General features: G+C 38.5%; 2 protein-coding genes across 2 annotated transcripts; one reads left to right on the top strand and one right to left on the bottom strand.

Moving 5' to 3' along the window:
* The first annotated feature begins 584 nt into the window (after positions 1-584).
* rab38b (RAB38b, member of RAS oncogene family) lies at positions 585-6047 on the top strand. The gene is made up of 3 exons (XM_004076216.5): positions 585-1009; positions 2201-2478; positions 4847-6047. The coding sequence occupies exons 1-3, from the start codon at positions 781-783 to the stop codon at positions 4994-4996; spliced, it is 657 nt and encodes a 218-aa protein (XP_004076264.1). The 5' UTR covers positions 585-780; the 3' UTR covers positions 4997-6047.
* A 5747-nt stretch (positions 6048-11794) lies between these two features.
* On the bottom strand, positions 11795-17213 carry bach1b (BTB and CNC homology 1, basic leucine zipper transcription factor 1 b). The gene is made up of 5 exons (XM_004076215.5): positions 16988-17213; positions 16644-16892; positions 14971-16341; positions 13036-13242; positions 11795-12947 (listed from the first exon to the last, which is right to left on the bottom strand). Exons 2-5 carry the CDS (start codon positions 16890-16892, stop codon positions 12627-12629), a joined length of 2148 nt encoding a protein of 715 aa, XP_004076263.2. The 5' UTR covers positions 16988-17213; the 3' UTR covers positions 11795-12626.
* Between the last annotated feature and the right edge of the window lie 396 nt (positions 17214-17609).

Here is a 17609-nt window from a genome sequence, read left to right as displayed (position 1 = left end):
GCTTAAAATGTACTTTCGATTATTTCATTCATAGATTGCTCCCTCTTAAAGAAGCTGAGTGAAAGATTGCTGTTACAATCAAACAGATTTCACCTAATAGAGACTTTCCTTATGTAAACACCCTTCTGTTTCAAAATAAATCCGTTTATGTGTTGCATTTTCCTTTCTAAAAGAACATCCTTAGCTATTAATCATTTAGTGTGATTACTTCACAGTTGATAGGCAATCGTTTAACGACTAATTCTTAATCAAGCTAGACTTCACTTCTTGATAAAATGTTTCACATCTTAGCCAAAGATCTCCACAGTTTGGTAAAATCTAATTAAAAATGCAATGCAAATTAAAAATCAATAAATAAATCAATAAAACGTGTGAGGTTACATTCAAAATAAATGTTTAAATTACATCCACAAATTTTAATTGTTTTTTCAAAATAAGTTGGAATAGACGGTTGCCTGCTATTTTTACGCAGTGTTAGAATCAAGTAAATTATGTTTGAATGAAACTTGGGGATGTTGACGAAACAAAAACCTTCATCGTGGGCCTGTGTTATATTAAATGCCACAGTCAGAGTGCTTCCAGGAACCGCGCCCTCGCCAAAGTGCGCAGAGCGTAACTCCTGAGCTGAGGCGAGCCGATGTCACAAGTTTCCAAGCTCTGCCCCACAGCGCTCCCCAGGCTCCGGACAGAGGGCGGTTCCCACCCTTCTGACACACACGGAACCTAAACACAACATCTTTCAGAGTGTCATGAAGCTTCTGCGTCGGACAGCCAGGCGGTATGGCTAATCACCCATTACGCACAAACGGTATGCGGAGTCTGCAGAAAGAGCACCTGTACAAGGTGCTCGTCATTGGAGACCTTGGGGTGGGGAAAACCTCCATCATCAGGCGGTACGTGCACCAGACTTACTCCACAAACTACAGAGCCACAATCGGAGTGGATTTCGCCCTGAAAGTGCTGAACTGGGACTCTGAGACCGTCCGGCTTCAGCTGTGGGACATTGCAGGTGAGAACAAGTAGCCAAAACGACAAATCAACTGGAGCCAAAGCAGGGCTGGATGAAAGCTCACACGTAACTGTTTAAATAACTCCATGAATTTCCTTATTGCTTTTATAAAACATGAAAACTAAAGTAGTTAAAACCTAGCCTAGTAGTTAAAACTCTTAAAACACAAACTTGTGCAGCAACGTTACTTCCTAAAAAGCTGATGGTTTGAGCTGATAACACTTTTCTACATGCTGACAGTTAAGCATGACTTGTAGAATTATGAAATGTGCATTGTCACAGGGGATCTGCTGATAGGAAGTTCTCTTTCTCTCTCTCACACACACAATTGTTGAAGAAGAGTCCTCTGTTACTCGATCATCCATTCAAGGTGATGTTACTTCACGTGAATAGAGTCATGTGAAAACAATTTAAAGGCCAGTCGCAGGAGTGTCACTGTAGCCTAAAAAGAATCTCACACAAACCTTAACCCTAACCCATCTGGATTCATCATTCAACAGTGTTATAATATAAGATTCACTTTTTTTATGTATTTTTTTGCTTGAAGTTACAAGTGTGAAAAATCTGAATGATTCTGCTCAAGCTTTAAGGATACATTTCATTTGGCACACAGGTCAGGTAAAGCTGGAAATAAATGGCACTGTGTCATGTGAGGTACAAAGTGCTTGTCATCTTAAAATTTCTGTCACCTCAAATACCTTGAATGAAAAGCAGAACGTCCATGGAGTCGTACTTTTTGATGTAGACTAATATTTTCTCTTTGTGGAAAACCTTATTTTTTCTTTAACATTAAAAAAAGAAGTGTTCCGCAAGCAGAATTTAATTGGGGGACAAACATGATCTCTTGTTACATAGCAACCAAAGCCGGTGAAGATTTCCTCCATTGCCAGCAAAGTTATGCAACCATTCCACAAGCAGAAAATTCACATTTTTATGCAATGTTTTACCTTGTTTTATAAACAGAAACAGACAACTGCATTCAGGGTTTGTTAAAGTGCAACAATCGGACATCAGGAATGTGTTGTCTCATTAAAACCCTGGAACAGCAAACTCCTGTCTTGATGCTAGCTGCATTACGCACTTGGCTTCAAAAGCAGAGAAACACAATGAGAACTGTTTATTGTAAAACTGATGTCTGCTACGTCCACTGAGTGAAGAGGCTCCTTTTCTTGGTGTGTTTGCTCAACCCAGGTCAGGAGCGTTTCGGGAACATGACCCGAGTGTATTATCGGGAAGCCATGGGGGCTTTCATCGTGTTCGATGTGACACGGCCCACAACCTTTGAGGCGGTCCTAAAGTGGAAGGAAGACCTGGATTCTAAAGCTATGCTGGCCAATGGAAGCAGCATAGCCACTGTCCTGCTGGCCAACAAGTGTGACCAGATCAGAGACCTAACCAACAACGGCCTCAAAATGGACCAGTTCTGCAAGGACCATGGTTTTATAGGCTGGTTTGAGACATCAGCTAAGGTGAGTATAACTAAGATTTTATTTTTTTTATTTTTTATTATGTCAGTAATGGAAAAAAAATTAAAAGAAATTCTGGAGAGCTAAAAAACATATCCCAATTTACAGCATTTATATCCTTGAAAAAATGTAGTTTTAAACTTTTCTCATTTAATTTACATGAAATTCAGTATTAATCATCATTTTTCTTGATGATTAATGATTATGATTAAGCTATTTTATGGCAAAATAAAAAAAAAATGTCATTTTTTTTAGGACATAGTTTCATTAGAGCAGCAAGAGTAAGCCTGCCCCCACTTTCCATCATCCCTCTGTTCACACTCTCTCCCCCTAGCTTACAGCCCCTCACAACCCCAACCTAACAATAGCAGTGCAACAAAAATGGTGAGCAGTATTGGAGCTGTAAAACCGTACAATTGTGAGCCGGATGCCAGCTCGGACAAGAACAGTGAAGACGTACATGGAGCTATTTGTCTACAAGTGAATGCATCAGAATTGAGTGGAGCAGGGACTTTGTAGTCCGCCGATAGCAGCTTCTGTCTCACATCTTCAAGCTTTTTCAAATGGCATTTTTTCATCTGCTCTCAATTAGGAACAACAAAGAAATACTCAGAAACGCAATTTTAAGCTTAATTTTCTTTGTTTATGTCGCCCATCATGAGAGAAGTGCCACAAAAATACAATTTTCATCTGAGTGCGTCATGTTCTTCCTTTCGCTCTTTCAATTTTTATTCAGAGGAAATGGTTATACAAAAGACAAATTTTCAAACAGCTTTTTTCTCCAAAGTGATTTGATTTTTTTAAAATGGAAGCCTATTAATACAGCTTGATATAATTAAACATGAAGGATAATAAGAGGCACATATTAAAGATCAAAGCAGATTTGAAGTGCAGATTGAGCTTCATTAGTTTTGCACATTTTTGGTTGGTTAAACACCCAACAATCAGCTGTTTAGCTGTTTTAATGACAAAATACTTATCTAATAAATGTATTTAATTTTATTTATAGTAGCTATTTTATGTCAAACTTATTCAGAGTCACATTTTTCCTGACAGCTATTAGACTCTACAACGCCTCATAAACACTGGGCAATAATTAGCCTATTGTTGTTATTCATTTCTGAAGTGTGTTTTGAGCGTTATTTATTATCTATTTGCTGTTTTTACTAAAAGCTAAGGTAGCAAGTAATTTCCCCTTTGTGGGATCAATAACATTTTATCCTAATCTATTTTATTGTATATTCTTATACAAAACATAGAAAGGCTGCCAATGTTTGGTAAAGTCTAAAATTGGTCCAAAGGTGTTGGGAAAAACAATATTTGTTTAAAAAGTGATCAGAACTATACTAACCAACAGACTGAAATGAAGAAAATGAAAAGTTCAATATCAGAATTATGGAAATAATTGAAAAGACACTGGATTTTGAGTCCATAAATGTACAGAAGTAGCAGATTATCCCTACAGTTAGAATGCTTGCTCAGTATTCACACAACTATTGTGTATTTGTACTAACAAAGACTGGTGCAAATATACCTCTGTCGCAGACAAAGCAAGAAAAAAAACCTTCTTACAGCAGTACTTGTGCAGAATATTTTAAAGCTTTCTTTTTTCTTTTTGTTTTTTACCTAAAAAGTATTTTCATGAGTAAAACTAACAGTTTGCATTCCCAGTGACCAAAAAGTGAATTTTCTAGCTTATCAAGAAGATAAAAGGTTGTCAGGAAGAATAGCCTTGAGGCCTCTGCAACAGAGTAAGGACACTCCCAGGGAAGATCTTCTTCCATAAGGTCTCTGTAAGCAGTACAAATTCCTGTTGATATCGCCAAAGACTGCCCGCTACTATAAATTTTCTGACACTCATATTAGAATTCAATGGCCATTTTGTTATCACAAATCCATTGAATTCATATTTTTGTGGCAGTAAAACTGTATAAAAACATAGAACTCTGTTAATGTCTCCCTGCTGTACATCATCGTTGTGGTGAGAACTTAAAAATAAAATAAAGGTGTAAATGGAGATTTTTCTGCACCAGTACTCTTTGAGCTGGCAAGGATTTTATTTTATTTTGCATAACAGATTGGAAATAATATTCACACATATACATTCCAACCCCCTGCAGTATGCACACATGGCTTTAACTACTGCAAATGTTGTCTTCATTCACACATCCTCTGTTCACACTGCTGTGCTGGCATCCTTGTGGCACGAAGACTCGACATTCTCAAGGGTCAAAGTTTGTACTGAGCATGCTCAGTTAGACCTTGTGTGCAGATATGCGGTGGCAGTAGACAATCACAAAGCTGAAAGGGGTTTTTGTGTGTTTTTTGTTTTTTTATCCTAATCATGACGGCAGTTGTTTCTGCTCCGTAGGACAACCTGAACTTAAAAGAAGCTGCAAACTTTCTCATTAAGCACATGATGGCGACGGAAAATGACATCCTGAAATCTGTGGTACCCGACACCATCTCACCACACCTCAACCCCGGCAGAGAGATGAGTTGCTCTGGCTGCTTCAAATAAAGGCGAGACAGACAGGGAAGGAAAAGAAGCACAACTGGATGAAGAGGGACAAACTCACCATGCTACAATTTCAGGACATCTGACCAGCGTTCTGATAATACAGCATGGGTTCTTCAATCCATATCAAATGTATCTCTTTTTAGCTTTTAAGTTGAGGTGGAAACTAAAGCTCACATGGACTTAAATGCTCCACATTTTTTCTATTTTTTTTTATTTGCACGAGCCATGTTGTGACACTGACATTTTCTGATAAGGAACACAGCTGTCTGTGCTGTTTGCACGTGGTCAGTCATGCCAGAGAGCGCAGACTAGAGTCAATAATCTTCTTAGTCCACTTACCTGATTAAGATTCCACTCTCAATTCTCATAGCAGTTCACTGTGAAAAGACTGACAACGTGGACAAACCTCCTCACAGTGCCGTTGATTTCTTATCCAAAGAAGAAACTCAGAGTTTCTTGTTATTTTAAAGAAGTCTTACTGTGTTCTCAATGTTTTTAACTCCTGAAAATGAGGAAGCTTTTTTTTTTAAATGAGCCAAAGAGCCAGTGTTATCGAAGAAAGAACACTTTTCAAAAAATGATTTCTTATTTGTGCAGATTGTATGATAAATGTACAACTAAGTGTCTCATTTAGTCTTATTTAATTTTATAGTAACATGAATATTTATGGTTTGGGGGAAGTACAAAGACTGAGTTTAAACTGAGACACACAGAAAGAGGTGCTTCAGATTTGACGGGGAATAGCAAGTCGACTGGAACTGTTCAGGTTGAACTGACTTCTGAGGCGTCAGTTCTTACTGACTGTGAGAACATATATAAAATAACAAATCACTAAATAAATTCACACTTTGGTGAAAACTGATTATGAGTGTTTTGTTTTTTTGATTGATTTTTTAGTGCTAAACTGGACACTTGTAAGTTAACCTGCTAAAACCTTGGTCTCCATGGAAACAGGAGTCTTTTTTATGGGTAGGCTGCATCGCCTTTGTTTCTTTCTATACTTCATACGTAAATCTGCTGATGCCTCAAAGAATAAATTCATAAAAGCTGTCCTTGTTTGTGTTCCTCCTCATCAACAGTGCCATTTTTCTTTCTTTTATTGTTTCACTTCAAATCTTTCACTTTTCACTTCTTCCAGTTTTTGCTACTAACAAAAAGCCTCCTCGCTGTTTTATGTGTCATAGGTTTTCGTTTTCTTGAGTTGTTTGTACAAAACTCATAAAAAATGTTGTTACAATAAGTTTCAGAGATTCATGTGCAGAACTCTGAGGAAAATAATCCCAAGTATTCGGTTACATGGACATGTGCAATAAGACTCCCCTGACATTTTGTTTTCTTGATTTTGCACTTCCTGCATCTTTTTTGCATACCTAACACAATAGTGTCATTGTGTAAATGTCATTGTTGGCCTAACAGATTTAAAGAATCCCTTCTCACATTGTGAAGGTGTTTGTGACTCATGTATCATGTGATAATAGCATAGTGTAACATTACAAATGCTTTGCGTGCATTCAGGCATAGGAAAAACGCTGCCCAGTGCTAAAAGCGATGCGAAGCAAACCAAACGATCTTATAATACTATTCTATGCTAGAGTATTCTTTTTGTATCTTTAATCAAAAATGACATTTTTTAACTCCCAAGCAAAGTCCAAATCTTGAAATTGAAGATCTACATATCAAGTTTTCAGTTTGTGAAACAAAAGAGGACAAATAAAGCAATTTTAAATTCTTCTGTATTTTTTTTTCTTCTAATTATGCCGCTTTAGTTATAATTTGGATTACAAGTTCAACAAATCCATTTCTCAGTACTTCTCAAGGTCTGCCAGAAAGCCACCCACAGAAAATGCTCAGACAAAAACGACAAGGAGTGTTGGACAGGGAGGGGGGAAGATCATAAAGAAAATGTGGATCCTTGAATTTTGAGGGAAAACATTTGAACATCATTTAATCAAAAGTCCACAATGACAAAACAAAAAACGATTCAGACAAACGGCTTTAAAATAAACAGAATGCACACAGACTCAAATTCATCTTTCTGATCGATTTAGGCTTATTAAATCATTTTAAGCCTGAAAAACTCTTTGTGGTAACCTCTCCCATTCAGCTAAAAATATTTGGGTGACAGATAACACGACACTATTTGAACTGGCATTATTTTCCTTGATCAGACAGCTTAACCCTGGTAAACCAGATCTGTAGAGCCATCTATTGGCAACGTATGGAAACTGCAGGCAATGTACTGATTTAAATAGTTGAAAAATAAGGATTTAAACATGTTTTATTGTTTAATGAGCGTTAACTATGCTATATCGTCTCCTTGAATATTGTTAATAAAAGAAATAAGGGAATGCACTCTGGGATGAAACTCTAAAATAAAGAGAAAAGTGCAGCCACTCAAAAAAATACCTTCATCCTAAATCACATCCTTTCTCAGACATAAGACCTCTCTGTGCAAGGAGTTATCATCTTTTAAACCCATGGGAAGAAAAGATTAACTGCTCCTAATCACTCCTGCTTTGATCAAAAAGCAAAACTGCAATTAATTAACAATAGTAAATGTTTCACAGCATTTACACAGAGGGGATGAATCTGGACAAAAAAAACGAGCCTCTTCTAGTTTGAGCAGTCTTTGCTGAAAGAGTGATAAGGAAAAGTTAGGAATTATTCAACTCAAAAAGACTGACAAAGCAAATCAAAAGTAACAACCAACTTAGTGGGAGACGGTGAAACTGTGGCTGGAGAGATTCAGGAGAGACAAAGAGTGAATCATTCGTATGACTAGACCAGGGGTCTACCAGGGATTGGTTAGATTTAAAAAAAAAATTTAGGCTGAAATGCACCACAAACTGTAAAATAAACAGTTTTTTAATCACAACTGGCATTACCTACCACTACATTTGCTGCATTTGGACAATGACAAAGGGTTTCTTTTATTTTGAAAGGACGCTATGTGAACCTCTGTCAAAAGTTATACATTTTTTATTATATTTTGAAAAAGACTACTTTCTCTTTATATTTGTGTTTTATTATGACGAAAAAATATTTCATTTACATTTATCATGATAGTGACAATGACGTAAATGCAGAAATTGACAGAATGGCTTAGTGTTGAAGGTTGGAGAACCTTGATTGAAAAAAAAAATTCTTTAGACTTATTTAAGCTTTGTTCTTTGTCCCTCCAGCTGACTGCAGACAGAATTTGCATCCCACTAACAATACTAATAGAATAAAATTACACCATATACTGTTTTAACCCCACCCTTACATTGACGTGTTCTCCCTACCATGACAAAGGTGAATAAAGGTGTCATGGTAGGAATAACAATGTAAGGGTGGGGTCATCTAAGATAGCACAAGGGTTAAAAGGATTTTAAGGAATGAAGAATTTTGCTTTTAGAATACAAATTCCAGACATAACTTTTTATTTTGGATATTTCACACTATTTTGCTTAATTTATTTTTTGTACTATAACATGAAACTTCAAAATACACAAAAATTTGAATGATATCAAAGATGTCATTATGTGGCATGAAAGGCTGCATACATTTTAAACTCTCATCTGCAGCAGGGACGTGAGCATGATTATAGAGGGGCAGAGGCTCAAAGTCAGAAAAGGGCAGAATATGCACAATTTGTGAACTTTGAAAAATATGTGAAAAAAATAAATATCATACTGGAAATAATTTTAATGTGAAATAGGTCCTTCCCTTAAAACACCAGCCCAACCTTCTAGCGGCAATGTCCCTGTAGATATTAATCACATCACTGTGATTTATGACTTTGTCTTTTTCAGTGGAAAGGAGAAAGAGATCAGAGAGCCTTTCTTCTTCTAAGAATCTGAGTGAATTTTTCAACAATTTTAGCTTGAAGAAAGACCTCCAGATAGTTATGGTGGAAATAATTTCCTCTAGTATTGGGAAGATGTCATGTCCATTGTTGTTTCTTGCTTTTAATGTCACTCAATGGCGTTTAAACAACTTGATTTGCATAACCCTTGTGCTATCCTATGACCCCACCCTTACATCGACGTGTTCTCCCTACCATGACAAAGGTGGATAAAGGTGGAAAGATTTCATGTAATCCATGGACACCAGTGAAGATCACAAATCATTGAAGAAAAAAGGTTCAGCGCACTGTCTAGTGGGTCTAGATGACCCAACTCCCAATGTTAAATTGCCTAGGATAGCACAAGGGTTAAAAACTGTTTAACCCTTTTCTTCAGTGGAGACTAAACACAAATGGATGTTACGTGATGTCATTTCCAAGGTGTCGTTTAGGGAAAAGTGCTCAAGCACAGTGGCGCCACCAGGGGGTGGCCAGGGGTGGCCACGGCCACCCCTCTCCGACACCTGGCCACCCCAGTGGCCACCCCACGCCACCCCAGTAGCCACTATAAGCTGTGGTAGCATCAGTTGTGCGTTTCATCCCAAATGCACAGCCAGCAAGCGGGCAAGTCGCTCTGATCACCTAAACCGGCCCTCACCCCCTCCCCTCCCTGCTGCCTTTGAGTGCGCAGACAAGAGGAGCCGCTGGACGCAGAATGAATAAGACGCGTGGTTCACTTCCGCGTTCGAACCCTCAGATCCTCTGGGCCGGTCAGACAAAAGAACCAGTCTCAGTCACTAAAGATGAACTTTCTTTATTACTTTTTCCTTAAGTCCAAAACGGCGACTGACCGCGCGCGTATGCGCTCCACACCCTCACACGCGCTCTCCCCCCTCTCTTCCTGCATCGCGCGAGCACCGGTTTCAGCACGCACACACACGCGTGCGCGCGAGAACGCACGCACGCACACACAATCACACATCCCAAAATGCTACGTTTCTTTTCCTGTTAATTTTCCGTGGGTCTTTAACAATCTGTTTACTGTACTTTAGAGATAGATAGATAGATAGATAGATAGATAGATAGATAGATAGATAGATAGATAGATAGATAGATAGATAGATAGATAGATAGATAGATAGATAGATAGATAGATAGATAGATAGATAGATAGATAGATAGATAGATAGATAGATAGATAGATAGATAGATAGATAGATGACTTTATTAATCCCACAATGGGGAAATTTCATTTATCTGTGGCAGCAACACGACATTCAGAAATAATCTGTATAATATAACATCAATAAAGGACATCACAAATTACATTTATATTAGATAATTAAAAATATCACTCAAATTATTACGAAAAATTACTATCAAAAATTAGATTCTTATTAAATAAAGAAATAAATATTAAATATTAAATAAATACAGCTGCAAAGGTGTAAAAAACATGCGGTCTGCAAAACATGTAAACCCTGTGTGCAAATACTTGGTGCAAATACGCCACTTCATCAGCGGCGGTGGATGTGTCATTACTTTTTATTAATAAGTAAAAAAAGGATGTCCCTGTCACAAGCCACTCATTTTCATGGCACTATTTAAGCACTGGTTGTTGTGTTACCGCAACATTTTGATGTGTTTTTGTTTCCACAGAGTTACATATAGACATTAGTTGATGCTTGTGTCTGTCCATTTTCAGAGAATGAAGAGAAATTCAACATATATTCTTATTTTAAGAATAAAAGTGCAGCAGAAGGAGTGAAAGAGATGGTAGGGGAGCAACAGAGGAGTAGTGAGGAGGAGGAGGAAGATGAGACAGAGCAGCATGAATGACAGAAGAGAATGAGGAAGACAAAGATGAGACGGCATCAGAGGAGGGACAGTCAGCATCATTGGTCAGAGAAGCAAGGCAGAACTCAGCATATGCATTGGCTCCACCTGTTCCTGGACCAACTGGTGAAGTTAGAATTATGTTACCCTAATAATAAAAATGTTTCATGATTATTAGTCTGAATAGAAATGTCAACAGATATAATTAATAATTAGAAGGATATTTTATTATTATTTCAGAACAACAGATTTCATTTTTTGTTTATTATAGATATCTCTCAGTCAAGAGCCGAACAGCCCAAGCAGACACACCAAAGCATTAAATATAAACAAAAGAAAATAAATATATATCAGTAGTAGTATCTACTAATGGTATCTACTAGTATCTATTAGTTATTATACTAGTAGTATCTACTATAAGTTCATGTTCTACAAAATATCAGTAGGCATTTATCTTTCTGTTGGTTTTCTAAAGGTTGTTTTACTACGTTTGGTAGAATGAATTTTAAAAATATAGCTCATGGTTTTTGTGTGCCACCCCAAGATTTAATGTGGCCCCCCACTGGCCACCCCCATGAAAAATTTCTGGAGGCGCCACTGCTCAAGCACCCCCAGGGCTCCACGTGTGCATGTGCGTATTCTGCAGTGATCATGCACAGTCACTAGAGGGCAATGAGCTCAAAGGTTCCAGATTCCCGTGGTGGTTGGTCTTCTTGTAGCTTGCCATACCAGCAGAAGGTCATTGTCACTGGCCATCCTAAAAAATCCTATCAGCTGCTACAGTATTTAGATCCCATATAAAGAAATAAAAGGATGATGAGGAGAGTCAGAAGAGCTACAAAGTTGTAGATGTTTTACTTTGAAAAGGGGGAGAGGGAAACTATTTTTTGGGTGTCAAAATATGTTATAAAGACAGTAAAAGCAGAGAAAAAATGCATTAAAAATGCAAAAGGAATCAGAACATCTTAAAATCTTTCTGCTTGTTTTTCCTTGTTGATTCCTTATTCATACAGTATCCTTTTGACCCTTAGCAGTGATTTAGATAAGAGGAGCTTAAGATAACAGAGTGATGTGGAAACCACAGCAGTTTCGTCCAATAAAAGGGCTTCTGCTAAACCAAAAATAACGTATTCTGATTAATTATGTATCCAAACTTTTATTGCACTTAAATTAAGACATATTTACATGCTATGTCTGTACCAAATAAATGAGATGTCTCACTGTGGTCTGTGGAGGAGAACAGGCCACAATGACAGCAGCAAAAAAGATAGTCAGAGCAAAGACCACAAGGTAAACATTGCACACTGTCTCAAGACATTTTGGTCAAGCTGTATGGTATTGCTGCTGAATGTTGTGGTGTATTGTTCTCTTTTTTAAGACCAATGTTGTCTGCAAGATATTACTTAACAGACCAAAAACAATGTTGGGTCAAGATAGGTTTATAAAAGATGTAAAAACAAAAGGAATAACCTTTAAGACTTACTCAGGTATGAATACAAAGAAATGCAAGTTTTCAATTTGGTTTTAGTTTTGTGCAAAGTCAGGTGAGGTTGCTGGAGCCTATCCCAGCTGCCTTTGGGTGAAGCTGTGGACAGTAAGATCTCCGAGAATGGAAGCCTTTGTTGCTGAATGTTCTTTAAAATTTTTAATTCTTATAAACTTGAAATACAAGGCCTTCAAGCTGTGGAATGCGTTGTCATCATCTCATTAATGTTTGGAAATAAAAAGATAGCAAGTCCAACAATAATTATCGATTTTGTTGGGTAGCAAGTCCAACAAGTTCGATGATTATTGCATCTGCTGATCACAGTAATCCTGTTGTAAATGCTGTATGGTGATAAGATCAAAGACGCACTGATTTATGCTGAGGCTACAATAAAAGACAATGTTCCTGTGTCATGAGGGGTGCAGGGTTCATTTCACTGTCATCGTGACACCAGGGCACCAAAAGAAGTTTTCCAGCATTTTCTAAAGTGGCTGTTCGTCTGTGGTTCTGTCTCTGCCGGAGCTGGATGTGTCCTTATTTTCAAAATCTCCAGTGCATGCTGGGAGAGGTGCTTGGAGCAGGAGCGGAAATCCGTGCTGCGTCAGAAACGCATCTATGTGAGGGAAGAGGGAGGATAGCGGGCACTCTGAAGATATGTATTTGGCTAACACTTGCAGCTGTTCTGGCTGCAGGTTGGCCTCACTGCAGACCCTTTGACACAAGGCAGAGACGCTGTGACATGTTCTCAGCTTCATCTGGCCCAGTTGGCTCCTCTCCACAATCAGTTTCTCCCTCTCTGTCTTCTGCAACGCAAACAGAACACCCAGCATCAATAATTAATTAAATGGGCAAAACAATTATAATAAAAAGCTTAGTAATAATAAGTCTTACAAGTTTGTTGATTTCACACTGCAGATTGTAAATGCAGTCTAGTTTTCTTTTGCGACAGCGCTGTGCTGCAAGGCGATTTTTGCTGCGTCTTCTCATGTCGTGAACAAAATCAAGCTGTTCCTTTGTGAAGTCATACTGCTTCAACAGTTGCTGGAAGTCATTCCGGCTTAGATTTATTATCCTGTCAACAGGGAATGGCAACTGAACCTAAGAAAACCCCAGACACAAAAATAACATTAACCAGTGAGAAACAAAATAACAGTAATTGAAAATCTTGACACTAGCACAACTACTGGTGACATTGTTTGACATTTGCCCCCCCACCCCCCAATTTTAAATAGCTTCCAAGTCCCACTCTGATCATCTTGTCACCTACAATAAAAGCGTTCCCAGTGGTCTTTTAATTATAATTGGGATGATTATAGCCAAAATCCAGAAACTCTGTATTGTATTCTAGAGCTCGGTTTCTGCAGAGCGGAAGGAGTTCATCAGAAATAAGTTATGGGGGGGACCGTTGGCATTGTATAAGCCTGCCCACACATCTCGTCAGCTCTTTGTTTACACTTTCTCCTGGTAGCTTACAGCCCCATAACCCCAAACTAACTTTACTGGTGCAACAGAAATGGCAAGCAAAATTGGAGCCATCCAGACGTACAGTTTTGAGCCAGATACCAGCTCTGAAAAGGAAAACAAAGATGTCCGTGGCTCTAGTCGTCTACAAGTGTAAGCATCAGAATGGAGTGCAGCAGGGAGCTTCTACAAGCTTTTTACAACTACATTTTTTCATCAGCTCGTGAATCACAATGACTTGAACAAAGAAAACCTAACAAATGCTATTTTAAGCTTGATTTTAATCGTATATGTCCATCAGAAAAATGCCACAAGAACATGTTAAAAACACTTTTGATTTTCTTATTAGAGTGGGTCTTTAAAAAGGAAAAATATAGATTTTAATTTCTAACAAATATTGTTTTTTGGCAAAAGTGTTTTTTTCTTTTTTGTGGGATGGAGAACAAGGAAACACAAAAAAAAATCCAAGTAGCTTTAGAGTTCAAAGCCTTTTGAGTTCTTGAATGATATTGTGAGTTTGATCGACAAAGATCCAACTTATTGGGAAACATTTGGAGCTAAAAATGAGCAACAAAGCAATATCAAGCTCAATTAAAGAAGGATAGTGAGTTCCAACAAGTCGCTGCACGTTGACACAAACATGCCACAGTAAAACAGGCTTGTCTGGTCTTTTCATAACTCCTAGATGTAAGAAATGGGATCACTGTCAATGCATAATTTCCAGAAAATTCCTTGGGAAACAGTAATGCTTTGATATATAATATGGAATTTTATGCAATATCTTTTTCATGTGAGAAAGACAAATTCAGTCTAAATGCATAGTTGTTTTTTTTAGCTTTTGGCCTTGTTGGTTAATATTAACTGCAACAATGTGACAGGAAAGATTCCCTGTCTTGTTTACTACAGGAGCATATTTTATTTGTAAAACCTACATATATTTAATCAGAATTTACAATGGTAATTAGTTTGTATTATAACTCTATCTTATAATCTGAAGAATAATCCTGGACAAACATTATAGATTCTTGAATCCTGTGCTTTGACCAATACTTTTTATTGAGCTGAGCTGTGAATTTTTGTTGAAATGGACTATGAACCGATGAGCAGGACTCATAACAACGGTCCAGGACATATATATACGTATATAATCAACTGTTCAGGGTCAATAATTGACTTCTCAGCCTGGTGGATCTAGTTTCAAGACTCATTTGTTTTTCAAAATATGTCCTTAAAAATGAAAACTATAAGGAAGTAAAGTTTTTTTCCTGCTGCATTTTTTTTTTTTGTAAATTCTGGTGAACAAAACTTCACAACTGCAGGGCAGACATCAAATCAGAAAAACTGCTTTATAGTTTTTGTCCTCACCTGCCTGGCTCTTTCCCTTGTGGAGGACTCGCTGTCTCCCTCTGTTTCTGTCTCTGAGAATCCATCCTCCCCAGAGTTCACAGGTGACCCACATGACTGAGAGGTCCCCTCACACTCCGACATTCCTGCCTGACTATATGAATATTCCACTTTTTCCAGATCACCGTAGAAAAGACAGCTGGGATTGCTCCGACCTTTTGGCCCCTCTGAAGATGAGCTTTGTGCCCACCTGTCACTTGTTTCGGTTGAGAGTCTACCTGGAGGGAAGTTTGGATCAAAGGGAAATGTATCTGACCCCTGCTGCATGTCAAGTGGGCCAGTCACTTCCATCTCCATGGTGCTCCTTTCTCCAAGATTGTCTGCATGAACACTTTCTCTTTCTCCAACTTGACAGCAACCACTTTCTCCCCTCTGCTTATCTACCAAATGTATATTGTGAAGAACCGAGCCTGGCTCTGATGCGCAAGCAGCACTATTGGGCTGGTGATCTGTAATGCCAGCTACAAACATCTGGTGCTCTCGGGAACAGGTGATTTGAGGGTCATTGAAAGTTCCCAAAGAGCAATGTGACAGCATTTTGTCTGTCTTCAGGGAGTTAGCACGGCATGTGTCAGGTGAGCTGGTGTGTTCCATCACCTCCTCCATGTCCTTCACCACCACACAAAGCTCATCTTTCTTTTTAGATCTACACTTCTCAGAGTCAACTTCCACTTTGTCCATGTGGTTTTCACGCCTGTCATGTGTTTGAGTTCTCAGTGGCTCACCAGACTGACCTTTGCTTTCTCTGTTAGAGGTTGAATTTCCTGGGAATTGAAGCACGTGTTCCTTATTGCTGTTTTCAGAGCTGGGGCTTGGAGAGCAGGGAAGGATGCAGTCATTGCAGATCTTCTTTTCAGGAGCACACGCCTCTTTTCCACAAGCAAGCTGGAACTTCCGGTACTTTGGACACTGGATTAAACTGTCAGTCCCTGCTTCAACCCCCAGTGCAGGGATGTCTTTCATTTTTGGACTTTCCATCATGTTGTTCTCTGGTTTGTTACAGTCCAGACTCACTTCCTGCTGAGATGATGAGTCAGCAACTGGTTTTACTTCTTTGTCACAGAAAGACGGATTGTCAGAGTCTGTGCCGAATTCTTCCTTTGACACCTGCTTTTTGTGATTTTTTTCACAACACATTTTTTTTACATGTGGAGAGGAGCTTTTGCTTTTGGAGAAAAACTTTGGAAGGAGGAAATCAAAACAAGCCTCATCTAGATCCCTGAAGCCAAGTATGGAGGCTGCGTTTCGTATTTGTAAGACGTTCTCTTTCACAAAGTGCAGTTTGGATGTGTAGGCAAACTTTAGCAGAGCTTCAAAGCCCTCAACCGTCACCTGTAAAGGACAGAAGAAATCTTTCATGTTCCTAGAAAATGCATATTTCTTGTCATTTTGACCCATTCAATTAATAAATTAGTATACACGTGAATATTATTCTTAATAGACATATTTCTATTTTACAAAACTGTTGATATATAAGTCAAAAGTTAAAAAAAAACTATATATATATTTACATATATATTCATTTAAAGCTTAATGCAACAAATATTTAAGGAGAAAACCATTTTCTCAGCATTTTCACATGAATGTGGCAGAAAAGTGATATATTTTTGTAGCACTTTGGGGTGATGTCTCACCTCTGGTGGCAGAGTGACAACTGCTCCATGCTGCATGAGGGAAGAGATCCTCAGCGAGAAGTACTCACTGCAAGAAGTGAGTACGGAGCGATGGGCCCTGAAACTTTGACCCTCCACCATCACCGTAACATCACATAACGTGTCCCGGCAGCGCTGCTCATCTAGGCGGTGCAACACATGGCTGGAATGCACTGTCGACTCAAAAGTAAACACAGACGACCGCGAGGTAGACATGGCCATCTGGGACATCTGTTTGTACACATAGCACACACACCGTTTAAACACCTAAGGTCAAAATTTCCCTTTATGACAATAGTCAGACTTTCAGGTAACAATAAGCTTACCTTTCAGTGCAGACTTCATTCAAGCCTCTTCTAGTAATAAAGGAACCTCCCTTGTACACTTGGATGTTGCTAGATGGAATGTTGTTCCACCAGGCTGTTTCTCAGAAAGTCTTATCTCAAACTGCCTTCTAACTAAAAGCTGCGCTTGACTCAGTCATATGGCCTGTGTGTGAGTACGTGAGAGGGAGGGGGGGGGGAGTTTGAGGGAGAGCCTGTTTGTGTGTGTACGTGTGTGCGTGTTGCAACACACATGGGTGTAACAAAGCAGAGCTGACTCATGAGCTCCTGCTGATAAAGGATGAGCAAGCAGTTTTCCCTTCCTTCCAATCCCACCCTTGGATCTGTCTGGTAAACGAGAAAACTATTCCCAGAAAGGAATTTTTTTTGCTAATCCAAACCCCCAAATGCAGGAATCAAGACAAGGAATGTAAAGTTGTGTTTACATGAATGCATTGCTTGTTATTGATAATTTATTCTGTGTAAAACTAAAAAGGACAAGTTCTAGAAAGAAAGAAAAACAAATATTTTTTTACAGGTTTCCAGAAACAGGGGGACGTTATGATAATCAAAAGGTTAATATTTTGCAGAAATGTGTTGGCTCATGTCTTGTTTTTTTGCTTCA

This window comes from Oryzias latipes, chromosome 14, assembly GCF_053564925.1.
Source record: "Oryzias latipes strain Hd-rR chromosome 14, Olatipes_Hd-rR_3.1".
Classification (NCBI taxonomy): Eukaryota; Metazoa; Chordata; class Actinopteri; order Beloniformes; family Adrianichthyidae; genus Oryzias; species Oryzias latipes.
Note: the sequence above shows the minus strand (reverse complement) of the source record. Positions and strands in the feature narration are given on the sequence as shown.